This window comes from Podarcis erhardii (assembly GCF_964252035.2).
Source record: "Podarcis erhardii genome assembly, chromosome: 2".
In the NCBI taxonomy this organism is placed as follows: Eukaryota; Metazoa; Chordata; class Lepidosauria; order Squamata; family Lacertidae; genus Podarcis; species Podarcis erhardii.
This window is the reverse complement of record NC_138498.1, coordinates 74634957-74662796: the sequence shown is the minus strand read 5'-3', so window position 1 is coordinate 74662796 and position 27840 is coordinate 74634957. Positions and strand designations below refer to the sequence as shown.

The window sequence follows — 27840 nt, the reverse complement described above, 5'->3', positions numbered from 1 at the left end:
GATCACTCACCTTGATGTATACGTCAAGGGCTGTGTGGACACGGTTCACTGCCAGATGGATGGACAGTGGAGTCGTGTAGGGAAAAGTTGCCATGACAACATGGCTAGGGGCTGGGAAGTTGATGATCTTGAAACCATACTTCAGAAACATGCGCACCACTTCCTCAGATGGCTTCTCTTCTCCTTCACTCAAGATGCTACCCACAAGATAGCGGCATTTCTCTGGATCCACCTTTAAAGAGAAATAAGGGCTGACATTAGACAACAAAGGGCTTCAAAGGGCTCATGATACTGTGTTTAAAATAATGGAATAATACCAGTCTTATCATTCAGTGATCCTACCTATAGCTTAAGGCAGTGGTTCCCAAACAATGTTCTGGAGAGCCCTAGGGTTTCTCAGAAGCTTATTAGAAATGGCAAACATTTCCCAGCATGATAACTTGCCTACCATTACTGACATTTATGTGCAGCCAAAGAAGAGCGCTGTACAAATTGACCCAGAGCCAAACAACACAGTTTTGAGAACCTTTAAGTCAAGATGGGACTCTGGGTGGTTTATTAAATTGTGCATCCAATTGTCATATTTGCCTGAAAAGGGGGTTGTGGGGAAATTGCAGTCAAATATAAGTAGCAAGCTTAGGGCTAGTTAATACATGAAGGGGTTAAAGGTAAAGGTAAAGGGACCCCTGAACATTAGGTCCAGTCACGGACGACTCTGAGGTTGCGGCGCTCATCTCGCTTTATTGGCTGAGGGGGCCGACATACAGCTTCCAGGTCATGTGGCCAGCATGACTAAGCCGCTTCTGGCAAACCAGAGCAGCGCACGGAAATGCCGTTTACCTTCCCACTGGAGCAGTACTTATTTATCTACTTGCACTTTGACGTGCTTTCGAACTGCTAGGTTGGCAGAAGCAGGAACCAAGCAACGGGAGCTCACCCTGTCACAGGGATTTGAACCACCGACCTTCTGATCGGAAAGTCCTAGGCTCTGTGGTTTAACCCACAGCACCACCTGTGTCCCACGTGAAGGGGTTAAGACCAGAGAATTATATTCCTAGACTCAGTTAGGTCATGGGCCCTTGTCTCCAGAGAAGTAAAGCTTCTTTGTTCATTTTCTTTCACTATGTGAGATAGGATGTGCCTGAGCTTGCTCGCTACAAACTCAGATCATGTGCTTAGAGCTATTTCACTATATTTTGTATCCCACATTGCTGCTGCATAGAATAACTGTGCATAGAATGACTCTGACCTTTGGAGTTTGTAAGTAAAGCATTTAAACTTACGAACAGTGTGGTCTGTTCATTGCAAGATGGGTAGAGAGGGGAAGCACTGTAAAAATTGTGAACCATCCAGAACAAATTTGGGGGGTGTATAGGGAGAGGAGAGGGAGGGGAAGTTCCACTGTGCAGTTGGAAGTCTTTGCTAAAATGGAACAACTTTGTTGGATGCAACTCTATTCATTTAACATTGTGTGGTTTGGCCCTCAGTTTACGCAGGAATTTGGCAAAGGTTACCATAGTTGATAACCTATGTGAACTGAGATGGTGACAAGGTTTCCCAAACTTGGGTCTTCAGCTGTTTTTGGACTATAACTTTCATCATTCCTAGCTAGCAGGACAAATGGTTGGGGATGATGGGAAATGTAGTCCAAAAACAGTTGGACACCCAAGTTTGGGAAACCCTGCCTTAGCAGATGCCAAGAGATTTATTGGCAAGACAAATCAATGTTAAAGGTCACTCTGAAAGTTGGCATTTTGGAAACCACTGCTTTAAGAAAACAAAAGTTATTCTTATTACATTTGTTCAATGCTTTTTACTATCAAAGCAACTTACAAAAGATCAAAATACAGAACTTCTGAAACATTTAAAAACCACAATGCAGAATAAAACATAATGATAAACACTTCAACAGAAATATCGAATTGAGTCTGAGGGATGCTTCACATATTGCATTTTCACCATATACATGCTTCATGCTTGCTGTAAGTGAAAGGCAAGCAAAAGCAAATTAGTTGTTTTTACTGATGTTTGGTTCTTGAATACTGTCTAATATCCAATAAAAATTCAACCAGTAACTATATGACTAGTATTTATCACTATAGATTGGTTAATTGTGCCATATTACTGTTGCCCTCTGCTACACAAAAATAGCTTTTCACCAACATCATAGGAGGCACAGTCACACAGCTCACAGCCACTAAGTGGAAAAAGTAGGTCCAGCTCTCATTAGTACTGCATTTAAAAATGATTCTCAGAATAAAGATGGAAAGATCAACTTTAGGAATGTGGTAAAGATTACTCCAAACTTAATTTCAGCCTTGTATCTCCCTTGGAACCCCAGAGTTGCAGTGAATAAGAAAGCACATATAAGCATGTGCCGGGTGCCTTTCTTCAAATACTAATAATCACAACATAAGCAGCCAGGTACACTTAGGGTTAGGATTAGGAAAAAGGTTTCCAGCTTAGAAGGGATGTCAAAATAGGTTTGAGCGTTGTCACCACACATTTAGAGTATAGTCATGAAAATCATGTGTTTCCATGTTTCATTTGCTCATAGGTAATTTTACTGTAGAGTGGATGCTATTTGTCCCAATTTTGGATTAGTAGATTCTCACAAGTAGCCACTGCATATGGATTATATGCATTGAAAGGATTTCTGTGTAAACCTTATTTTTGGAGTAATGGAAGACAAAAGTCTATATACCGGTAAGTTAAATGAATGTCTATGAATCCAAAAGGCTGGCAGTAGACTCTCTGTCTTGACAAACAAACCAGACCAAACTTAAGGGTCAGATTATGAAATCTGAAAAATCTGAAAAATCTTTCTCATCTGAGCAACAGAGAGAATAAGTGCCTCACAGCAACAACTATGCACAACATAGACATTATCTGGTGGAAGGCTTCATTGACTTCTGTAGTGGCTGATCTATTTGTTACTCAACAATGCCAATTGTAGGAAAGAGACCAATTAAAGCCAGTGCCAATTATCTGTCTATTATGAGTGAAGCAGCAAGTGAGCAGCAGCAGCTGCTGCCACTGCCAATCCAAAGGTCTTACTGCTCTACCTGCTAGCCAAGGACCATGCTGTGACATTTTAAAAAATATATGCAGACAGACTTTTAAGGAATCTGCCAGCTGAATATTAAAAACAAACCCCTGACATTCTCAGGGCCGTCATCCAGGCCAGCGCTGCCATTTCTGCTGCGTGCTGTGAATGAGTTTTCCTTTTCATTTTACTCATTCAATGACAGGTATAGATCACCATGGTCTTGAAAGCATGTTTTAGATGTTTTTGATGCTTTCCTAAAGGCACTAAAGCCAAGCAAAAGGCCAGGCAGAGGAAGAAGATGCTGTTTGCCAGAGACCAATTCTCCTTACTAAATATGGAAACGTGTGAGTCAAATCAGGTCCCCCTTTTCCCACATCAGTAATAAGTATGGAGTTAAAAAGATTGATAATGCAAAGGTACAGTTAAAATACGTGGGGAGACTTTGGGTGGCATTCAACTAAGCCTTTCTCAGAGCAGACCCATTAAAATTAATGACCATAACTAAGTTAGCTCTATTAATGTCCATAGGTCTGCTCTGGGTAAAACTTAGATGAATAGCACAACTAATAATTACATACCAGAGGCCTGCAAGAGGGAGAAGATAATACATCACATTTTGCCTTTTTTAACTTTCTCTCTCACACACTCAGGATAAAACAAATTCCTTCCAGTAGCACCTTAAAGACCAACTAAGTAAGGTGCTAAGGTGCTACTGGAAGGAATTTGTTTTGTTTTGACTATGGCAGACCAACACGGCTACCTATCTGTAACTACACACTCAGGATGTTGAGGTCAAGCTGCTGATCATTTGCCTTTTCCCTTCCTTTTAAAACCTTCTTACCCCCCCCCCCCTTTACAGGACATATGGGTACACTGAACATAAGAAGAGCCTGCAGAACCAGGCCAATAGCCCATCCAGTCTAGCATCCTGTTCTCAGTGGCTGAATGGTTGCCTCTGAGAAATCCACAAGTGGGATTAGAGTCCAAGAGCACTGTCCCTTCTGGTGGTTTCCAGCAACTGGTATTCAGAAGCATACTGCCTCTGACTGTGGAGCCAGAGCATAACCACCATGGCTAGTAGCCATCGATAGCTCTCTTCTCCATGAATTTGTCTAATCCTCTTTTAAAGCTATTCAAGTTGGTGGCCATCACTGCCTCCTGTGGGAGTGTGTTCTGTAGTTTAACTATGCGCTGCTTGAAGAAGCAGTTGCTTTTCACTGACCCGAATCTTCCAACATTCAGCTTCACAAGTTCTATTGTTATGAGAGAGGGGAAAGAACTTTGCACTATCCACTTTCTCCATGCCATGAACAATTTCATGAGCTTCTCTCATGTCACCTCTTATTCACCTTTTCTCTAAACCAAAGAGTGCCAAACACTGCAACCTTTCTTCACTGGGGAGTTGCTCCATTCCCTTGATCCCCTTTTCTGAACTTTTTACAACTCTACAATAACTTTTTTGAGGTGAGGTGACCAAAACTGTGCACAATATTCCAAATGTGGTTGCACCATAGATTTCTATAACAGCGTTATGATATGGCCACTTCAATTCCTTTCCTAATGATCCCTAGCATGGCATCTACCTTTCTCATGGCTGCTACATGTCAACATCTTCTATCTAGCTGTCTGCTATGACCTCAAGGTCATAGCAGACAGTCAGTCTGACATCAATACCAGGGAAGATTCTGGAGCAGATCATTAAGCAAACAGTCTGTGAGCACCTAGAAAGGAATGCTGTGATCACCAATAGTCAGCATGGATTTCTGAAAAATAAGTCATGTCAGACTAACCTGATCTCGTTTTTTGACAGAATTACAAGCCTGGTAGATGAAGGGAACGCAGTGGATGTAGTCTACCTTGATTTCAGCAAGGCATTTGACAAGGTGCCCCATGATATTCTTTTAAAGAAGCTGGTAAAATGCGGACTTGACTATGCTACCACTCAGTGGATTTGTAACTGGCTGACTGACCGAACCCAAAGGGTGCTCATCAATGGTTCCTCTTCATCCTGGAGAAGAGTGACTAGTGGGGTGCCACAGGATTCTGTCTTGGGCCCGGTCTTATTCAACATCTTTATCAACGACTTGGATGATGGACTCAAGGGCATCCTGATCAAATTTGCAGATGACACCAAACTGGGAGGGGTGGCTAACACCCCAGAGGACAGGATCACACTTCAAAACGACCTTGACAGATTAGAGAACTGGGCCAAAACAAACAAGATGAATTTTAACAGGGAGAAATGTAAAGTATTGCACTTGGGCAAAAAAAATGAGAGGCACAAATACAAGATGGGTGACACCTGGCTTGAGAGCAGTACATGTGAAAAGGATCTAGGAGTCTTGGTTGACCACAAACTTGACATGAGCCAACAGTGTGACGCGGCAGCTAAAAAAGCCAATGCAATTCTGGGCTGCATCAATAGGAGTATAGCATCTAGATCAAGGGAAGTAATAGTGCCACTATATTCTGCTCTGGTCAGACCTCACCTGGAGTACTGTGTCCAGTTCTGGGCACCACAGTTCAAGAAGGACACTGACAAACTGGAACGTGTCCAGAGGAGGGCAACCAAAATGGTCAAAGGCCTGGAAACGATGCCTTATGAGGAACGGCTAAAGGAGCTGGGCATGTTTAGCCTGGAGAAGAGGAGGTTAAGGGGTGATATGATAGCCATGTTCAAATATATAAAAGGATGTCACATAGAGGAGGGAGAAAGGTTGTTTTCTGCTGCTCCAGAGAAGCGGACACGGAGCAATGGTTCCAAACTACAAGAAAAAAGATTCCACCTAAACATTAGGAGGAACTTCCTGACAGTGAGAGCTGTTCGACAGTGGAATTTGCTGCCAAGGAGTGTGGTGGAGTCTCCTTCTTTGGAGGTCTTTAAGCAGAGGCTTGACGACCATATGTCAGGAGTACTCTGATGGCGTTTCCTGCTTGGCAGGGGGTTGGACTCGATGGCCCTTGTGGTCTCTTCCAACTCTATGATTCTATGATTCTATGATTCTAAGGTCTGGTTCCTGGTCCATCACTGCCAGTTCAGACCCCATGAATACATATTTTTAGGATCCACCTTGTTTATGTGATTGTGTTTTAATGTTGTAAACCACCCTGGGACCTTAAGGTGAAGGGCGAGTAAATAATAATAATAAAGCCACCCACCATCTTCATTTTCTTACAGTTATCTATATAAATAAGCATATGCAAAGTTTCTGCAGCTTTGTGGTATGGGCTAGTGCCTTAAATCCTTTAAGTACCATACAGAGACACTCCTGTAGAACAATATGCACATCCAGAAAAACTCACTCAAAATCATGCTATCAGGCTTCAAGTTACAAGAAAGAAGATTCCAACTAAACTTCAGGAAGAACTTTCTGACAATAAGAGCTGTTTCACAGCTGAACAGACTCCCATGGAAGGTGGTGAACTTGGAGGCTTTTAAGCAGAGGTTGGATGGCCATCTGTCATGGATGCTTTAGTTGGGATTCCTGCTTTGCAGGGAGTTGGATTAGATGACCCTCGGGGTCCCTCCCAACAACAAATCTATGATTCTATAAGTCCCTTCTTATAGTAGATACCTGCCTAGCTTCAGTTGACTTCAGATGTTGTTCTTGTAAGAGATGGCAATACTTACAGTACACAAACTTTGGAACTGTAAAAAAAGGGTAAGAATCACTCCTCTAAATGGAGACTAGAACAAGTAACCAGTACAGATTAGAATGTTATCTTCTGGATTACTGTTCAACCATCCAGACACTTTTAGAGCTGCTCCACACATTGCCTGTTACAGTAGCATCTTTTCAAGAAAGGGTACACCTGGTTAAAGACACTCCAAGGCACCAGATGCCCAGAACAAACCCTAATCTGGCCTAGATATAAAATGCACTCCTTCACCCTATTATATGAGCCAGACTGAACTGTGTTCCAACAATGCAGTCTACCAAAAGATATAGCAGGATGATACAATAAAACACTCAATAGTTTAGAAAGCTGAAAAGAAGAAGAAAAAATTGGTCTATTCAAAGGTAATTTAAAGATAAACATAACTTTTAAAGATCTGTGCTGTATTATTGCAGTTCCATTTTTCAGGACCAGTATATTAAGAAGTGAAATAATGTCACCATAAACTACACTGTTATCCTGCATTTATAGATTAGAAAAGAAGGCTATTTATTCAGACATGCAAGATGGAAGTGGTAATAGCAAGAATGACATCCAGGCATTCTGTCACCCATTCAACAGATACACCTGCCTCTTATATCTGTACAGAAATATCCCCTTTGGCAATTTGTCAGAGTATGTATGTGAAAAATGAGTGGTTAAAGTATTCACCAAGGAGTCAAGCTTGAGGGAATCAAACAAAACAAACCATCCATTTGCTTCTGTAATCCTTCTATAACCCTTATGAAACTGCTTAGTAGAAACACACCTCGCATCACTCATGCCAGAAAGGCAATCCAATCTAACTCTCATGAGCCATGGGAATAGTAGTCAGGGATGTAGGGCTTAGAGGCATAGTAGAGTAACTTTAAAGCAGAGTAAATTGAAGTCTAACCAGAGGATTTGCCCAGCAGTAACCTAACCTGCAACCAATATGTATATATTCCCAAAATATTTGGGGGCTTGGACACACACACATTTAATATGTGTCTGCAGCAGTTTACATTCCCATTTAATTTGCATAGTTCACATGACGGTTTCCCTCTGTAAATTCAGGTTCACCCGATATGGGGATCATCCAATCAGTTGGCTCCAAGGCACTTCACTCGACATGTCACAGACTACTGTATTTGGTGTTTGGGGATGGGTGGATCAATGGTCACTTTCCGCCATTCCCTTTTCCATGTCTACTATGTCCACAATGCTTTCACTCTTTTTTGGGCTGTGCTTGTAACTATTTCCAGTGTACTCCTGAACAAGGAATCCCACCCCCCTTTAATCCCTCAGATTTGCACAAAACCAGAAAACTGCACAAGCAAATCTTACAAAGTTACCCTGTTCGACATGAAACACTCCTACAGCAAGTAGCATATACCCTGCATCCAATTCTCAGAGAGCAACCCTACACACCAAGGTGTTTCACTTTCCAACTCAAAAGCTCTGTTCTCCTTTTCCATTTAACTGCAAAATTGGCACCAAACCTTCTCTGCCCCCAAACTGAGCTCTGCGGGCACTCCAAAATCTGATGGATATTGTATTTCAAATGTTAGAGTGAGATTCTCAGCTGTCAGGAAAGCATCTCTGGTCATAAAGGACCACAGAGATTATTTTTGTTAGTGTTCCTGGCTGTCTCATCAGTTGGCCATTCACGCTGACCGAGATTGCCAAACTAATAACAACATTCACCTTGAAGTTCTTAGCAGAAGCCAAAGTAGTTTAGCTTCAAATACATTCAAGCTGCAGGTACAAGACACAAAAGCATGGATATGCTTATCACTCAATAAGAATAGCTTCCTGGATCAAACCAACGGTCTGTCTAGTCCAGTATACTGTTCTCACAGTTGCCAGGTAGATGCCTGTGGGAAACCAGCAAGCGGAATATGAGCATAAGAGCATTCTCCCCTCCCATGGTTTCCAGCAACTGGTATTCAGAAGAACTGCTGCCTCCAAATGTGGCTGTAGAGAATAGTTGTCATGGCTAGAAGCCATCTATTAGCCCTCTCCTCCATGAATTTGTCTAATCCTCTTTTAAAACCATCCAAGTTGGTGGCCATCACTGCTTCTTAGGGGAGCCAGTTCCATAGCTGGACTATGCAAAGCATGAAGAAGTACTTTCATTTATCTGTCCTGAATCTTCCAACATTCAGCTTCATGGGATGTTCAAAGGCTCTAACATGATGAGAGAAAGACAAAAACCTTCTCTCTATACAACTTCTCCATGCCATACATAATTTCATAAACTTCCATTGTTTTGTCTCTTACTCACCTTTTCTGTAAACCAAAGAATCCCAAACGCTGCAACCTTTCTTCACAGTGGAGTTGTTTTATCCCTTTGATAATTTTGGCTGCCTTTTTCTGAACCTTTTCCAACTCTACAATATCTTTTTTTGAGGTCGGGTGACCAGAACTGTAGATAGCACTCCAAATGTGGTCTCAACAAAAATAGACGTTACATCAAGTTCTGTCCCTGCTGAGGTCTGCAGCGTGGTTCAAAGTATTTCCAAGTTACCAACATTCTCAAATTGTTAATGTGCAAAACGCTGCTTGCTCAGTACACATTTTTAAACTGTTAGCATATCCTTTTCACAAAAAGGAAACATTTACACTTCCCATCAATGAAAGCCAATATACTTTGATCAAACAAGAAGCGCAAAGGTCCAACTTCCAATGACTCTCTTCTAACCTATTCTATAAATCTTTGAGAAATGACTGAATGTTTGCAAAGTGGATGCTGCTATTTGAACCACCCTTGACAGTATATGTGATTCTCCCAAATCCTTCCTTTGAAAGTGGTGTTATATTTCATAATTGTGGGGCGAATATAACTACGTTAGTCAAGTTCGCTGATTTTAATGAGGCTGCTCAGAGTATGACTTAGTTGCATCCTACCTCTGAGTGAAAACAGCCTCAATTTATAAATTCAAGAGCTATATGTACAGTGTAGCTCATAATCATAGCCTGCCTTAGGGGATGTGCTTTTTTATCCTCACAACAAATCTGTGAGCTGAGAGATGTTGAATGGCCCAAGCTCACCCAAGAGCTTCACCACTGAGTGGGAATCTGAACCTAGGACTCCCAGTTCAAACCTCTACCACATAACACATTCCCTTAAGTTAGGCATGATGTGCCTGTTTGATGTAAAAAAAACTAGAATATCTGCTTTTTGTGCAGATTTGCAGAAACTAAGGCCTCATCCACACTTCCACTTGCCCCATTGCTTTCCCCCGGGAAAACCCACTATTTACCACTGAATTGGAGTAAACGTCAATTGGGCTTTCTCTGTATTGACATTTGCTTCAATTTAGTGTTAAAGTGCAGGTTTATTCAGGGGGAAACTGTGAAGCAAAGGCAAAACCGCTTGGACCAGTGCCAAGAAAGCATAGGACAAGCGGAAAACCACCTAGACCCATGCTTTCTAAGCACAGGACAGGTGGAAGTGTGGACAAGCTCCAGCTATGCTTGAGTTTGTCTCTTTAGTACAGCATCCAACTCTTCTCCTACAATTGGTTGTCTTTAAAAACATTAGCAATCTGTGCAGGGTTTAGAAGAGGAATTTCTCTAGTGCAGTGATAGCCAATGGACTACAATTCCCATAATCCCTGACCATTGGCCATGGTATCTGGGGCCGATGGCAGCTCAGAGTTCAATACCATCTGGAGGGCACCACATTCTAGTGTTTCAGAGAATACTCTGGTTACAAAAACAAGTAGGTAAAGGTAAAGGGACCCCTGACCATTAGGTCCAGTCGTGACCGACTCTGGGGTTGCGGCGCTCATCTCGCTTTATTGGCCCAGGGAGCCAGCGTTTGTCCGCAGACAGCTTCCGGGTCATGTGGCCAGCATGACTAAGCCGCTTCTGGCGAACCAGAGCAGCACACGGAAACACCGTTTACCTTCCCGCTGGAGCGGTACCTATTTATCTACTTGCACTTTTGCTTTCGAACTGCTAGGTTGGCAGGAGCTGGGACTGAACAACGGGAGCTCATCCCATCGCAGGGATTCAAACCGCCGACCTTCTGATCGGCAAGTCCTAGGCTCTGTGGTTTAACCCACAGCGCCACCTGCGTCCCACAAAAACAAGTACTGTTTGCTATATCCAAAAAGATGATGAACAGGAAGTATGAATGTTTATTACTTGAGCTAAAATCACTTGCGTCCCTTACGGGGGCTGTAACATACACCACTCAGTAGTTATAAAGAGAAACTCTAACACATATATACCCAGCAGAGGTTATATAGTTTTATCCCCACCACTTTCCATTCACCTGTAGTCATACAACAGATTTGAGAAAAGGCAAATACGCTTTAAATCAGAGATGGGAACCAGCCACAATTCCTTGGAGGTAATCTGTTGGGGGCCACATTGCAACAGTGGGCATTGCCATCTGTTCTCGCTTTCTCTTCCATAATCCAACCCAGGCTTCCTCAACCTCGGCCCTCCAGATGTTTTGAGACTACAATTCCCATCAACCCTGACCACTGGTCCTGCTAACTAGGAATCGTGGGAGTTGTAGGCCAAAAACATCTGGAGGGCCGAGGCTGAGGAAGCCTGATCTACCTGCTTCTCTTGCTCTCTTTCTGAAATTTTGTCATCTATTATTTTGTGATGTCAAATTCACCCTGAAAAGGGCATTTCTCTTCCTATCCATTCTTCCACCTCTGCAGTCTCACCTCACAAAAACATGGCATGAAGTGAAACTGAGTCCCCCAGAAAGCAAAAAATATCTATAGTGCCCAGAGAGCCACATAAAACAAGGCCACAGGTGTCCCACTACTGTTTTATATAGATAAGCTCCAACTTATATAACTATTAGACCTGTGGACTGACAGAAATAGAACAGAGCAGGAAGCACTCACAATTAAAAGGCTATAAAATGAAAAGAACAAATCCTTTGGGCTTGAACTATACAGCCACAGCTCTGTGGTTTGTGCCCAACAGTTCCCTATTGGGGGTTGTGCATACAGCAGAAACTGAAAAGAACAGAGTATCCTTGCAGCATTCCTTGAGCCTTTGACTTCTCAAGCTTCTAGAGTTTTCCTTGTGTCAACTTCGGAAATAAATTGTATTAAAGAATAAATGTTGTCAATCCATAAAATGCCAGCTCTCTTATGAAAATGCCCCAGACATCAGTATGTGGATCAAATGGAGTGAGAATTCCTGGGAGAAATGTGCATTTAGCCAAGGTGGGTGTGGTTGTGTGTCTGAGGGCCCAAGCCCCATTTCCTCACAGCTTCAAGGATCCAGAGAGAGTGAGAGTTTGGGGCTTGAATCCCCATTCTGAGCCTCATTCCTTCCCCCTTTATGTCCTAGGTTAAATGCCCCCTTACTGCTTCAGCAAACCACTTTCTATTTTCCAGATGTGGCTGCCTTGGACGCCTGCTTACATGCTACGTTCTGCAGTCAACATTCTTGGGCAGCATGAGCCCAATAGCCAGGGCCACATTTAGAATCACAGATTCATAGAGTTGGAAGGGATACCCAATGGTCATCTAGTCCAACCCCCTGCAATGGAGGAGGCTCTTTGGGGAGAGGGTTTGGAGCTTTGGTCTTCAACCCTTACTGTTTGTTAGGCACAACTCACCCTATTTCTCTTTTGCCTTTGAGTCATGCCTGCAGACCAAATGGGGCACTTTAGGGTGCTTTCCCCACAACTAGCCAGTATAACAAATGGAAATGCAAAGCCAAAACTCCTAACCATGTCTAAAGTCAATTTGCAACCAGTTAGAGCACAGAACCTCTGCTTCAACAGACTTCAGGAAAATGCAGTGCTTTGTCTTTGTATTTGGCTGTTATTATCAAGGTCTAAGGAATTCCTCTGAGCTGTACCAACTACACCTGGGAAAATGAGGCCGGAGGCCCCAGGCAAACTATTCACTTAGTCACTTCAGAGTGATACTGCTCCTAGGAGCTCATCTATCTGTATTAAATGGGTTGACAAATGGCTTGAGGGAGCACCAAGGAGAAACAATGTTTGCAGGATGAGTTCACATGTGAAAGAGGGAAAGATAGGGGAGACGCACACATTAGAAAGGAGTGTGTGGCCAACTGTGAAGAACAGCCTGGGTAACAGAGGAGAACCAATTGTTCACACAAGCCGATCAAGGCAAGGATTTGCAGATCAATCTAGAAATGTACAGGGAGGGTGTTATGCAATCACTTTAAGCAGTCATCCATCAAGCACCTGGCATTCCTTTCTCTCTCCCTCTCTGCCATTTACCACATCCAGGCAATCTGGACTAATCTATAAATTAACAGACAACACAGACAACATGCACTTTATGATAAACTGCTTCTCATGTCTGCTTCTATTTGCCTATGGCTGCCATTTCACTTTCTGTCCCTTGCCTGGGCATACTGTAGCTAAGATGTAGCAGCAAATTCCTGAAATCCCCTTGTATTTTAGAAGGGAGTAGAAGAAGCCCTCATTCATCCCAGTGCACCCCAAGACACAGATACTAAGTGTAGCTTGTACTTTGTGGGTACTAGGACCTCTGATCGATCTCTAGACTTTGCAAACACATCTTAGCCTGAGCTACCAAAAAATAAAAAGTATTGGGCTCAGCATACATAGCCCAATAATTATGCATATAATTTATATAGCATTTTTGAGTGCTCAATAGATCCATAATAATCTCACAACCTTTACTTTACAACAACCCCCTATGATAAACCAATATTATCCCTCATATTGCAGACTGGGGGAGAGGGGTGCTAAGGTTTAAAAATACCGTATTTACATGAAACTAATGCACCATTGAATCTAGTGCACACCTCAATTTTCCAAACTTTGAAACCAAAAAAGTATTTGCTGGTTCTGTCAAATCTAATGCACACGCTAATTTCTGTGACGTAATTTGGCCCCCCAAAAGGTGTGCATTGCATTCAAGTAAATATGGTAGTGGCCTGTCTAAGATCCAAGGTCAGTTCATGGATAAGATGACATTTAAACCTGTGACTCCCCAGCTAAAATATCTCCCAACTCACAACCACCCTTCTACACCAAACTAGGCTTCAACTATCCTCTCTTAACATACTTCTACTGTGCAGAATATTTTGTTCTTCCCTGTCTTCACACCCACGCCACATAGATATGCACTTTGATGCTACAGCATGGGGTTTCCCTCCCCACCCACTGTGAAAAAGAAGTAAATAAATGGACAGAAAAGTCTATTGGTAGAAACAATGATGTGCTCTATAGCGGGAAGAAATATTATAACAGCACATTGCTGCCACCATGTGTCCATAATACAGCTTTCAATGAAGCATTTTCTTACTGTCAGAAAACATGAATTCAATGCATACAAATCATAAACTGGTTATTAAACAGAACTCAGAAACTAATTATTAAGCATTATTAGATGCCATGCTAACTAGATTTAGAGTTGAACGGCAACTTACTTTTTTTATAATCACCCATCATCAAGTAAATCATACGGCAATAAAATACAAAACAAGATAAATACCATAACCCTTTTCAGTGGATTTTAATCAATAAAAATAAAAATGTATAATTCATTGCAATACAGCAGCAGATCAATACAAAACACCAGCACAAAACATTAAGATGTCCCAAAAGCCCAGGTGAATAAGAGAGCCTTAAAGTGAGGATAATTGACACAACTCCAGGGGAAAGCAGTTTCACCAAATGGGCTAGTGCCACCATAGAAAGGTCCCTCTCCCAAGTCCCCTGCACAATATACAATGCACATCATTGGAACCACAGGAAGGGCCTCCCTTTCTCACCACCTGAAAGGCCTCAGCTGGCAGATATAGGAAGAGATTCTCCTTCAAGTATCTGGAACCCAAGACATTTAGGGTTTTATAAGTCAAAATCAACACCCCAAACTGGACTTGAAAACATATCAAGCAGCCAACACAGATAATGTAGAGTTGATGTAATATGGCTCCAATTTGATGCACCATTTGGTTACCCTAGGAGCAACATTCTGTATCAACGACAGCTTCCAAATCATCTCCAAAGGTAGCCCTACATAGACTGCATTATAGTAAGCCACACAGAAGCTTTAGCTAGCAACAGGCATTTCTTGCCATTGTGGCCACTTGGACCTCAAGTGATGGTGATGGATTCAGGAGTACCTTCAACAGGCCTGCAACCCCATCCACAACAGGCTGCCTCCCACTTCCCAAACACAAGAACCACCCACCAATAGTGCATTTGTCTTGGCAGGATTTACAGCCACTGGTTCAGCACTTGCACAGTCACACCTGATTCAAATGGTATGCAGAGAGAGAGCTGGTATCATCCCATCCCATCCCATCCCTCAGACCAAGAGACGCTCCTCTTCAAATGGCTCCACTGGCTCCACCTTCTGCATCAAGCACAAATTCATTGATGCTATCTTTAAAGCATGTTGTAGTCTTATCTTACTCTATCTTTTAATCTTACTACTTTTCACTCAAGCATTCACATAAGCATCTCCTTGCTCTCAACAGCAACCCAGTAAGGAAGGTCAATTTTATTACACTCATACTGCAGATGGGGAACTGTGGCTGACCACAGCTACTTGTTACGGGGAAGCATCACAGAACAACTAATGAAGTGGATTGACATGTGAACATTTCAGCATAAGCAGACATAGAGACAGTTGGAGAAGCTGCAAGAAAACTAGCACCTTATTCCCCTCTATGTATGGGCTCATATTTTCTGTTTGAAAGATTATTATTTTTATTTAAATAATAATAATTAGAAAGCAGCAGAAACTGATCTCTGCAGAGAGGACATTTTTTTTCTTAAAAGAAAAGGCAGAAAAATAATGTCCAACAGGGAAGAGCCATTATTTTGTTTGGCAAACACGTATGTGAATTTAGCAGGCAATATTACATTTCAGCTTTGGTAGCAAACACTACCGGATCAAAGTAATTCCTCAAGGCTTATCCACACTTACCTTTCCTCTGCACTTTCCAGGCACGGTCCATGCTTTAAAGCTCCATGTCCATGCTCCAGAGCTTTCCCCACAAAATCCACTCTTTACCACTGAATCGGAGTGAACAGCAGATTTGTGTTGCTGTTTGTTGCACTTCAGTTTTTTTAAAAATGGGTTTTCACAGGAAAAGCTCTGGGGTGAAGAAAAGAGCGCTTGGACATGGAGCCTTTAAAACACAGACCTCTTCCTGGAAAGCACAGGACAACAGGAAAATGTGGGAAAGCCCTTAGTTTAGGCACTACAGCATATTCATTTCTCCACTAGGTGGTGACCAAGATCAACAATCAAGATCACAGAAACTTTATCATAAGTAAGTTTAATTTTTTATTTTATTTCATCTCTCCCAAAATGCTAGTTCTCTTTGCAAAAGTCCAAGCATATTATAAAAAAAGTTACTTAGAGATGATTCTCACAGGTGCTCGATGCTTATTTTACCCCCGTATGATTCCCGTGTTTTGCTTTCTTTCACAGTTATTAAAAATAGCACATATTCCCATGTGCCTCCCTCTATGGCACAGAGCTTCATGGGTAGCCCTGGAAACCCAGCTTACCCAAGAGCCTGCTCCAGAAGTGACAAAGAAGACCCTGTTCTTTCTTGAAGGTTTGCTCCTATTAAAGTCTATTCCTCAGGTCCAAGGGAGTGCCATTCAATCTCTTTTGGGGTAGCTGGACTAATGTCAAAAGTCAAATATAAAGTCTTTATGGTGCCATGGTCACCCCACTGGTCTTGGGATGGAAGAAAGCAGAGAACAATTCCTGGATTTGCAACTCTAGTCTCAGCTTCACTATAATGTAACGCTAAGGAGGAAAGCATAAAAAGAAACAGATTCCTGAATCTCACAGGTGACAAAGTCATTACATTGTTAACTACCCAAAACTATACTAATAATTCAGGCAACACCAATTATTATTATAGGCTGGTTTAAGAGTGTGCAACCAACACTGTTGCCTAAAAGGGAAGGAGAGTTGCTTAGCAAGCTCCCAGAGTGGCTATAAACAATGACATCTCCTGGGACACAGGCTTCAGAACTATGTACAAAATACCGTCTAGGAGGACAGTGGATATGGTCTTCACTGCTTGACAGTTTCAAGAAAAATGCAGAGAGCAAAATATATGGCATTTATTGACCTGACTAAGGCCTCAACACTGTAAATTGTACTGCCCTTTTGAAAATTGGCTGCCCAGATAAATTTGTTAACATCCTTTGGCTCCTCCATGATAATATAACAGCAACAATCGCAGATAACAATGGCTCTCAAAGTGAACCATTCACAGTGGGATCAGGCATTAAACAGGGATGTATTATCACCACAACTCTATTTATTATCTTCATATCATGATCCTACACATTGTCGAAGGGAAACTCCCCACTGGGATAGAAATCATATATTGAACAGATGGAAAGCTCTTTAACTTGAGTAGGCTGAAAGTAAAGAGTAAGGTTACTATAACCTCCGTCACAGAGCTTCAATATGTTGAGGACAACGTAGTGTTTGCACACACAGAGGATGACCTCCAAACCAACCTAAAAGCTTCACAGAAGCTCACGGAAAACTTGACCTATTAATTTGAGGCTATTCTATTGAGTTTAAGTTACACATTAAAACAGGGCATCTCGTGAATCCATTGTACACAATGTGGCCTAAGCTGCGAAGCATGCTGGTCAGCCAAAATAAGTTTAAAGGGAAAGCAAATAAGCAGATATGCTGCCATGGTGGCAAGTCTCTAACTGGCATGCGCTAGTGCTCGGGACCACTGCTGATTCCTTTCTGTCTCAGCTACTACATGGTCTTCATTTCTGAACTGTCCCCATTGCAAACATGATGTGCTTATAATAGAACACACCACACCTGCTCAACTGGATACTTTCTGAAAGCAGCAGCAAATACATTCCAGAGAAAAAATAAATCAAAGCAGCACCTAACAGAGAAGCAGTGGAGGAAGACTGATGGAAGTTGGAGTCCCACAACGTCTAGACTGGGTCTGCCACTTCCCAAGGTTTCAAGGGTCTGCACTGGACCAGGTATCAAGAATGGAAAAATATCATCCCTTTCTGGTACCTTAGGAATAAACAGACCTTACCTTGTAAGGTCCAATGTGATTCACATTTGAGCAGTGAGCAGTAACAAAGGATGGTTTGTAGGTTTTGCCATCATATTTCTCCTTCAGGTAGCCATAGCCAACCATATATCCTCCACCAGCTGGCCAGGGATGGTGAGAGTTGCAATCCAAAACATCTGGAGGACACCATGCTAGAGAAGGCTGCCTTATATCTTACAGGAAGTCCCAGTATTCCTGGTCTGGTGCTTTAGGGTGACAACAGAAATTAAAAGCAGTGCCCCCAACATAAAAATACCATCTTCTGCAGGGTCTTGTATAACCCTCTAACTCAGGGGTCAGCAAACTTTTTCAGCAGGGGGCCTAACTATATTTTTTTTTGGGGGGGGGAGGATGAACAAATTCCTATGCCCCACAAATAACCCAGAGATGCATTTTAAATAAAAGCACACATTCTACTCATGTAAAAACACGCTGATTCCCGGACCGTCTGTGGGCTGCATTTAGGAGGCAATTGGGCCGGATCCGTCCCCTGAGCCTTAGTTTGCCTACCCATGATCTAACTGTTCTGACCCAGAGGTGGGGAAATGTGGATATACACACATTGCCTCCCTTTTGGCCAAGTGTTCTCAACCAATAAAATTGTTAATGTTTGCCTATTACAAAACCTCAGTATAAGCAGCCATCTGAAACAGTGAAGCAAGCATAGGGTAACTCACAATTTATTAAACAGAAGTTGTCACACATTGTTAGAAGGAAAGGTCACCTGCAACATTTTCTTTTCCATTTCCTGTTACAGTAGCAAATCACAGGCAAAATTGCCTTTAAAAAGCAAGTCACTAACTCACAGCCTAACAAATAATATCTGGCATCTACCACTGAAAAATTGATGGGTCCTAATCAGTTAAGTAAAAAGACTGGGCTGCAGAGTTTCCAGTTCTAGTTAGACCCAAGAGAAAGCTTTAAAATATGGTTTTAAATAGCTCAATACTTAAATGGCTGCTGCAGTTCCAGTGAAGCAGCCATTTGCTGCCTGGTACAAGAGCCATCTTCCTCTTTCAATATGAGCAGGAGGCCCATTAAAATGGGCCAATCAGAAGACAGGGGCTGGGTGATGCTGAGACCTGGTGTCAGCCCGGTCCACCCAGTTCTGATACAATTGGTGCAGCACCTTCCCTTGGTGCAGCTCCTTCCCTTGGTGCTGTAATAAGGTCTTCCCTGCCATGTAGCAAGGTGAGAAGGAGAGGTGAAGGCAGGTACAGTGTCTGAATGGTGCAGCAAAACTGCTGAAAAGCCTGATCCTAGCAAGGGGGTGGAGACACAACTTGGACTCCACTTCGGACAACAGAATGTCTCTGCCCAGCACAGTCCTGTAACAACCTCAAGAATCTTGGATTCAATCCAAAATATGTGGAGATGAGCAAATGCTCATTCATATACAGCTCCCACATATATATGTTTCACCTGCAGTGGCACATTTCCACATGCTGCTGTCAAACTGGATGAGCAAATGGAGTTGAGGAACAGCACCACAGAGTCAAAATAAACAAGTTGAGAGATACTTGGCAATGTAGGGAATTAGGCACAATGGCATACTGATACATGTAAATTGCCCAAGGCAATTTCCCAAACCTGGAGCCACCCTGTCCAAAGGAGATATTCTGAAAATCAAAATTAAATGGGCTACATCTACTCTGGTGGGCCTGTTCCTCTGCCAGTAGGCACTAGCAGGCTTACCTAGCTACAGTGGCAGTGCTCTAAGCAACACTGAGCAGCTGGGTCTAGCTACCCTTTTTAATTTCCCCCACGGCCCCTGAGCAATGCTATGTTGAGGACATTGTGCGGAAATTAGAAGGATGGCGCAATTCAGTCACCAGCCACTCCTCAGAACTAAGGGCCAGAAAAAATAAAATATGGGGAGCACAATCCAGGCATCAGTTATGGGCCCTGGCAGCTGCCCAGGAGATCAAGTTACACAAAGCACACATTAATATGCAGCTCCATGGTAGGTTCAATTTTATCACTATTCAAAAATGGCACATATCTGTAGCCACAAATTGGATCGTTCTCTCTCTCTCTCTCTCTCTCTCTCTCTCTCTCTCTGGAAGACTGTTTCAGAGAACATTATTGAGATAGGATATTGCAACAGCTTAAAACTAGTACTTCCAGAAGAGATCAACTACAGAAATACTTTTCCTCTTGAAAATGACACACCCAGCCAGCTTTTCAATCACCACCTGTCTATTGGAGAGCCTCCTTTTCCAAAAAGCCACATCCCGTTGGTTAGGAAGGAATGTTTTCATTGTCTTGTGAGAGAAGAGTCCATTTGTGAATCCTGTCAACATCAGGAATGTAGGTGCAGGTCATAACCATTGCAGCCTCTGCTAACAATAGGATTGCCATACTTCAAGAAGTAAATTTCCTGACACCCACAGCAAAGTTTAGCTTTTTTAAGGAAACCACCAAAATTGGGAAACCTAACCCCAAAAAGTGATTTTAAGCTTTTTGAGCTGTTTCCATTGCGTTTCCATACATCCGGGTTTCCCCGATTCGGCAAAATCCCCCCCCCCACCATTTTGAAACCTGAAAACCAGGACACGTCAGTAATTTTCCTGACGTATGGCAAGCCTAGCTAACACACACTACTCAACCCAGTGCCACACTGTTGTAAAATGGCTGTTCAAGTTGTAAAACATGGGCTATGGTACCAAATATGAAAAATCTGGCCTGTAAGCAATTAAGGCCTTCAACAATGTCATTATATGGGTCTGCTCACCCAAGACATGTGGTGCACAATCAGCCATGGAGGTAAAGGCCATGGCAGAGCACATGCTTTGCATGCAGAAAGACCCATGTTCACAGCATCTCTGGACAGGGCTGAGAAGTCCCTGTCGGAAAGCTGAAGAGCCACTGTAATGTAAACACTAGCGTAGATAGACCAATAGCCTGACTTTGTATAATGCAGCTTTCTTCTTTCCTTTGATTATTCCCAGGTACATCTTCCAATGGAAAACATATTATGTGAACCATATATACACCGAAACAGCCAGCATACTACCATCAGCAACTATGACCACAATAGCTTTATGGTGATTTATCTGCTAGTACACATGCCCAGAAGAAGATCAAACCTCTCCATTCTTAAGGAAATCAGCCCTGAGTGCCCACTGGAAGTACAGATCGTGAAGCTGAGGCTCCAATACTTTGGCCACCTCATGAGAAGAGAAGACTCCCTGGAAAAGACCCTGATGTTGGGAAAGATTGAGGGCACAAGGAGAAGGGGACGACAGAGGACGAGATGGTTGGATAGTGTTATCGAAGCTACCAGCATGAGTTTGACCTAACTGTGGGAGGCAGTGGAAGACAGGAGTGCCTGGCGTGCTCTGGTCCATGGGGTCACGAAGAGTCGGACACGGCTAAACGACTAAACAACAACACATGCCCAGAAATGGTTGGCAGCATACTCCCTGGTGCTCCTTGCAATCCTATCCCTGCCCTAAGTCTCTGGTCACAGATGAACCTATTCCCATATTTCAGAGTGTCTACAGCTGTGTTTTGCAGTACACGGGAGGTGTGTCTGCCCTTTGCATAGACACCATGCATCCTGCCCTACCCTTCATGCATAACACATACCCTGTGACAGAGGATTAATATATCCAAGGACAAGGAGGTCAGAAAGAGCTACTCCAAATTACACAAGTTAAGTGCCATTTGCAAATGTGGCACCAAGGTCTCTAAACTACCTTGCAGATTGCAAGTGCTACATAAGCGATAAATATAGCAGCAGTGCTAAGTGTGTGCCTTGGAAGCAGAAGAAACGCTTGGGTTCCATTTATCAGCTGGCAACAATGCAAGTGTATCCACAAAGCCCTAATGCTGTTTGATCAGTTACCTACCAGCCAACTATATGGGAAGCACAAAAAGCAATATGTAATCCAATTCAAAATAAGCAAACAGAAATTAGTCACAAGTATGGATACCTGCACATAGCCACCTCTCTTGCTTACTTTACATCCACCCTCAAGTCCCTATTTTCAATTCCCTGCTGCAACCAATTCCTTAAGCAAGCCTAAGCACGCGTAACTGAAACCACACATTTCCCCCCTTTGTACTCCACCCTTCTCTTTCCTCTGTTGTTTTCCTTGTATCCAAAATTTTCGATTGTAAGCTCCTTAGGGCAGGAAACTGTCCTTTTTTATTTGCAAACAGAGGCAGCTTTAGGGCAGCACAACCAGTCCCAATGCAGTGGGTGCATAGTCTAGGGGATGACACAGGATGTCAGAACTATGATGTCTTGAATTCAGCAGAATGGGATGCTAGAGGTGGCAGGGCGGGCGAATTTGGGTCTCACAAGTCTGCCCCTGCTGTAAAGCATCAAGCACCCTGATGCTGCTCTATAAATAATAGGAGGAGGATGGCTGGACCAGAACTAAAATCATGCAGTGCAAAAAGAACTACCCTGAAACTCTCACATGCTTTGGCTCAATTGTGCCCAACTAACCTAAAAGCTACTCAGAGCTAATCACAGGGCCACATCAACTCTCCAAGCACAGCTGACAAGATCAAATTTGCACATCACATCCTGCTGCATGCAGCTTGGTTTCTTGTCTTTTACTGGGAATAGGACCTGCAATTTGCCACAAGCCTGCTTACTTGGGGTTAGTAAGAAACTGCACTTGAACAAGCACCCAAGTACATTCTACAGCGGTGGGTTTAGAGGAGCACAATTAGTTCAGCTGAATTGGGCACAGAGCCTTGGGGTGCCGAACTTTGGCATTGCACAGGGCACTGCTGAGATGTGAGACCCCAAGGTCTGCCACTGCATTCTAGAGCAGTTAAGAAGTGTGTGTGTGTGTGTCCTACTATATGAAACCACAGTGAAGTAGAACTTGGGAGAAGTCAGGAAACAGTGGTGCTTTGGGAGGCTAGAAAGGAAAGGAGAAAGATACTGAGGGCACCACCAGATTATAACAATTTTGGGATGAGATTTAATCACATAAAAGCAAATTCAGAATGCATAATTATAATTGATTGGGAGGTGTTGCATTACAAACCCCCTTCCCCACAAGATGGGGCTTTTTGCAATAAGGAGAGTGACGAGAAAATACATTGTAAAGTGTGGGGTGGCACTTGCTTTAACACTACATGATCAAACCTCCCCTTTCCACTGCCAAACAAATAAGAATAAATGCTCATTAAATAGCCAATGTCATCTACAGTAATCTCCCTACAAACAAATCAGGATGAATGCTCAATAAATAGGTCATCTGGAAGAGCCTTGGGACAATGGGATGTTTGTGAGGGACAAGATATTGTCCTCATTCCCGGAGGGTCACAATGTTCCTTTTTAACTTCCTGGCACACCCTCTGCTTTATCTGTTCTAATTTATAAGGGATGAAGTAAATTCAAGCCACCTCCTCAGTTGTATCATTTACTTACACTCAAATGAGGATGTTTTCTCCTCTAGACTGCTCAGTGCTGGGATAAGTCTCCCCACTGTGGGCATAAAGCTGCCCAGTGTTGGGATAATAATGCTGAAAAGGCTCAATATACAGCTGACCTTATTGTTTTAATAATATTTTTATTTTTAACCAGAAAACAATACATTAATTATAGAAATGTTAAGTGCTATCTTGTGCAAATTATTCCATACGCAGGGCTTTTTATATAATGTTCTTCATTTGCTTTGCTTTTCAGATTGAGGAACTAAGAAGTTTGTGGTGGTTTTGAAATCCATCATTTATCCCTTTCGGGAAAATGGAGCAATGCATGTCTGCACATACAATAATATAAGAATGTCATCACACTGTAATTTGCTTGGCCACAGACAGGTAGCACTGAAAAGTACAGAATCATGAGACGCAGTGGGTGCGTGGCCCAGGCAAGCCACAGAAGAACAGTCAGAACAAGCTGCAGCTGCCACCTCAGTTTTGCTGGCTCCTCTGCCTGCCAAACCCTACCTCCGGGATCCAGATCCACAGGCTGGCCAGTGCCACTACCGGCCACCATTGCTCTCCCTGTACAGCTTGAAGATTCACTGCTTCTGCCACCACCCAACCAATTATGATTAAAGGTTGGTCTGGCAGGAGCAGCAGCTCCGGAATAAGCAAGGTGACTAGAAGTGGCACCAACTGGCTGGATAATCTGCTGCCGTAACTGCCACTCACAAGGCTGGCCAGCAGTCACTTGATGTTGGATATGGGTACAAGCATAAATGCAATTTCCTGCATAGGTATTAACTGCTTTTTGGCACATTTCAGCATGAAGAAGCCCAGTTATAAGGCAGGATGCTTTCCTCTAGGTTCCTATGGTCATTTGGATTGTTGTGAATACCTGCAGGAAACAGATACCATATTGGCCTGAATATAAGCCTCACTTTCCCCCCAAATTCCGACTGTGAAAAATTAAAGTGTGGTTTATATTCGCAACCTTACGGTATGCAGACAGGAGTGTGGGGCAAACAGCGCCAGGAGAATGGCAAAGTGGCAGCCGGCCACCCCGTGTGTTGTCCCCCGTCCTCTCTCCCAAGGCCAGAAAGGGAGGGAGAGAAGAAGGGGCAAGGTTGGCGGCAACACAGCACAGCTTCCCCCCTGCCCCAGTATGTAGCCAGGAGCAGTGGGGAATGGAGTGGCTTATATTGGGGTATTTTTTCCTTTTTTTCCTTCCCCCTCCCTCGAATTTTAAAGGTGTGGCTTATATTCAGGTCAATATGGTATACCTGTCTAGCACCAGGCATGCAGCATACCTCTCCTAGCATTTCCAAGAGGGCAGTAAAAGTAATTCACCCCAAATTTAGAGAAGCTAAAATACTGTATTTTATTAGGACACATGGAGTTAGTGATTAAATTCAGTCTCATGATTTTGAAGTATGTATTATGGACACTATTTTAGTAATCATTAGGATTTCCAGCCCATTTTACATTTTATGAAATGCCTTGTTGCCAGCCTGTAGAATAAATGAAGAACCAACATGCCAGCAGGGCACTCATTGTCCTGCCAGCTACTCAGGTTTCCCTTAAAACTGACAGCTGGAGGAAGGTGGGTGGCAGCTCTGCCAGCAGTTTCCAATAGCCCTTCCAGTTGCTGTTTAAAACTCTGAAAGAAGCTGATTGGTGGCAGAGAAGGTGAGGCAATGCCTCCTAGAAGCCTAGCCAAGTCTGAGCTGGTCACTAAACTGGAAAAAGTCAGATCGGAATGGAATCAATTCACTTTCAAACCTGATAGCATTGCTTCAAATCTCCCTGAAAAGTTGCCAGAGAGGCACATGAACAAGGAGGAAGGGAAGAAAGCACCTAAAAGTCACTACAGTTTGTCCCGTCATACAAATCCATTAAGCAGCACCAATGGGGGGGGGGAGGGGAAGAGAGATTAAGGGAGCTTTACCTCTCATTCAGTACAAGGGATAAAATTCCAGTTGATAGCATTGTTGAAGCTACAGCACTGATGGCAAGGAACACCACTCAATATCAGAGCACATGTTTTGCCTGCTGATAGCCACTGATAGCCTTATTCTCCAAGAGTTTGTCTAATTCCCCTTTTAAGCCTTCCAAGTTGGTGAGCATTGCTTTCTCTTATGGGAGCAAATTCCATAACTTATGTGCTCTGTATCATGGGCATAGCTAGGGGGGTGGGCAGCTCCCCCCCACACACATAAAACCGGGCTATGCCCATGCTATGTATAGTAGTACTTTTCTTTTGTCTGTCCTGAATTTTCAAACATTCAGCTTCATTGGATGTCTCCAAGTTCTGAGTAAGGGATAAAAAAAATTCTCTCTCCATTTTTCTCTCCAACGTGTAAATGTTATATACTTCTATAATGTTCTCTCTTACTTCTTTCCAAACTACCTCTTTACTTACAAGAGGTCCAGAGGTGGCTGTCAGCCTCCTCCTGACTCTCACTGTTGCCTTTGTAGAACTCATCTGTGAAATAGATGGAAGAAAAAACAGAATTAATTAGTTCTTTCAACCATTTGCTCCAGCCCCTTCTACTGATGGCCTCCCTCCCTCCCAGTCCCAATTGACACCAGTCTCCACTGCCCTGGATTCTCCAGGTAGCAGGGCTGGGAAAGGTCTCTGCCCAAGACATTAAAGAAATGTTGCCAGACAGTTTATACAGTACTAAATGGATGGATGCTATAACTCAGTATAAGGCAGCTTCATATGTTATAAACGAAGCAGATCAGTTTTTTATGGCAGACCACTGGGAGCTCCTTGTAAGCTCCATATAGTAAGTATGGGATGCAAGTGGTGCTGTGGTCTAAACCTCAGAGCCTCTTGGGCTTTCTGCCAACCTAGCAATTCAAAAGCACACCAATGCAAGTAAATAAATAGGTACTGCTGCAGCGGGAAGGTAAACGGCATTTCTGTGTGCTCTGGCTTCCGTCATGGTGTTTCGTTATGGCAGAAGCGGTTTAGTCATGCTGGCCACGTGACCCGGAATGCTGTCTGTGGACAAATGCTGGCTCCCTCGGCCTGAAGTGAAATGAGCGCCACACCCCATAGTCACCTTTGACTGGATTAACCGTCCAGGGGTCCTTTACCTTTTACCTTGTAAGCACCTCTGAACTTTCCAAGAAAGAAAAGGATTAGCATGATAAATAAATTTTGTAATGGCTTTCGCTACACAAATACCACAAACAACAAATAACAACCTAAATAAACTCAGTATGTGGGACAAAATGCAAAACAAATTTAATTAAATCAACATACTTGTGGTTCTCAGGCAGGCACTTACCCAAACATTGAGCATACGCAGATGGGCTCAGCTTCAGCAAAATGAGGAGCTTTTGCCACAATGGGCAACAGATTCTTACATTGCAGGGGGTTGGACTAGATGACCCTTGTGGTTCTTTCCAACTCTACAAATCTACGATTCTATGTGTCACCTTCAGACCATACCCTAGTTCAGGTGGTAAACCTCTGGCATGAGTCCCAGCTCAGCCCACAAAGCTGTTTCCCTCAAACCACACACCCCTGCCCTACACCTGACATCAGGTGAGGGACAGGTAGAGATGCAGCTGCTAATGCAAAATTGGGAGCCTGAAAGTATGCTGCCAATTGTGCACTGGCAAGGGAGGCTTGTTGTCACTTCCAGTAAGCTGACTGGCAGTGAAAGCAAGCCAGCTGGGATTGGTTACCAAGTATCTGAAGAAGTGTGCATGCACACGAAAGCTCATACCAAGAACTGACTTAGTTGGTCTTTAAGGTGCTACTGGAAGGAATTTGTTTTGTTTTGACTATGGCAGACCAACACGGCTACCTATCTGTAACAAGTTCTGTATGCTCATTGGTGCAGCTGACCCCTGCAGAAAGCAGAGCCTGAAGTCAGTGCTGGTCAGCTTGATTGGTGATGGCAACTTCAAGCCTTGCTTGGATTGTTTTTTCTTGAAAAATAGGTGCTGGTGTCCTAGTGACATCAGCTAATTGACAGGTCAGTGGCTTTGCAAAGCCACAGCTGTGTTGACAACACCAACTAGCAAATGCTTTAAAGGTAGCGTTTAAAGGGTATTTCTCTTAAAGAACTTAGATCTGGAATTGGAAATCATACACTGCTGGATTTCAACTCCCCTCAGCCCTAAATAATATGGCCAATGGTCATGGATGATTACCATGAAGCAAAACAAACCTGTTTTCACTTGTATGTAAAAAGCTGAAAATTTGAGTATTTCTTGATGATAATTATTTGAATATGAGCTGGACACCATTTTATATTGCACATGTTGTAAATATGTCCTTGAGTGTTTTGCTAGGTTCTGTGTTTAGTTTATCTGTTTTGGCCACAGGGCATAAAACAAGTAAACCATTTTCACTATCTTCATTGGGGACCTATTGCATCTTTCTATAAAAAATATTACTTTTTAGTTGAAGGCTATATATACTAATTTAACCCTCTATTTAAAAACAAATATGTAACTATATTAAAATGGGACTGTAGTGCAATAAAGTTATGTTAGAATAACTCTGCTTAGTGCTATTTTATTATTATTATTGAGGGGAAGTGCGTGGAACAAGTCTCGGTGTTTCAATTTCTAGGAATGGAGTTGAGAGACGACCTAACCTGGGGAGAGAACAGCAAAGACCTGGTGAAGAGAGCACAGCAGAGGTTATATTTTCTGAGAATCCTCCGGAA

At 42.9% G+C, this 27840-nt stretch overlaps 1 protein-coding gene across 4 annotated transcripts in view; it reads right to left on the bottom strand.

The window, feature by feature from the left end:
• TEX264 (testis expressed 264, ER-phagy receptor) overlaps positions 1 to 27840 on the bottom strand; it is a 152929-nt gene that overhangs the window by 106506 nt on the left and 18583 nt on the right. For 3 of the 4 annotated variants that reach the window (XM_081850503.1, XM_081850505.1, XM_081850504.1), the window contains exons 4-5: positions 25569 to 25631; positions 11 to 232 (exon numbers count right to left, since the gene is read on the bottom strand). In XM_081850503.1, the coding sequence (XP_081706629.1) occupies positions 11 to 232; positions 25569 to 25631 (285 nt within the window). The remainder of the gene's footprint in view (positions 1 to 10; positions 233 to 25568; positions 25632 to 27840) is intronic. The other variant, XM_081850506.1, reaches the window with a different exon arrangement.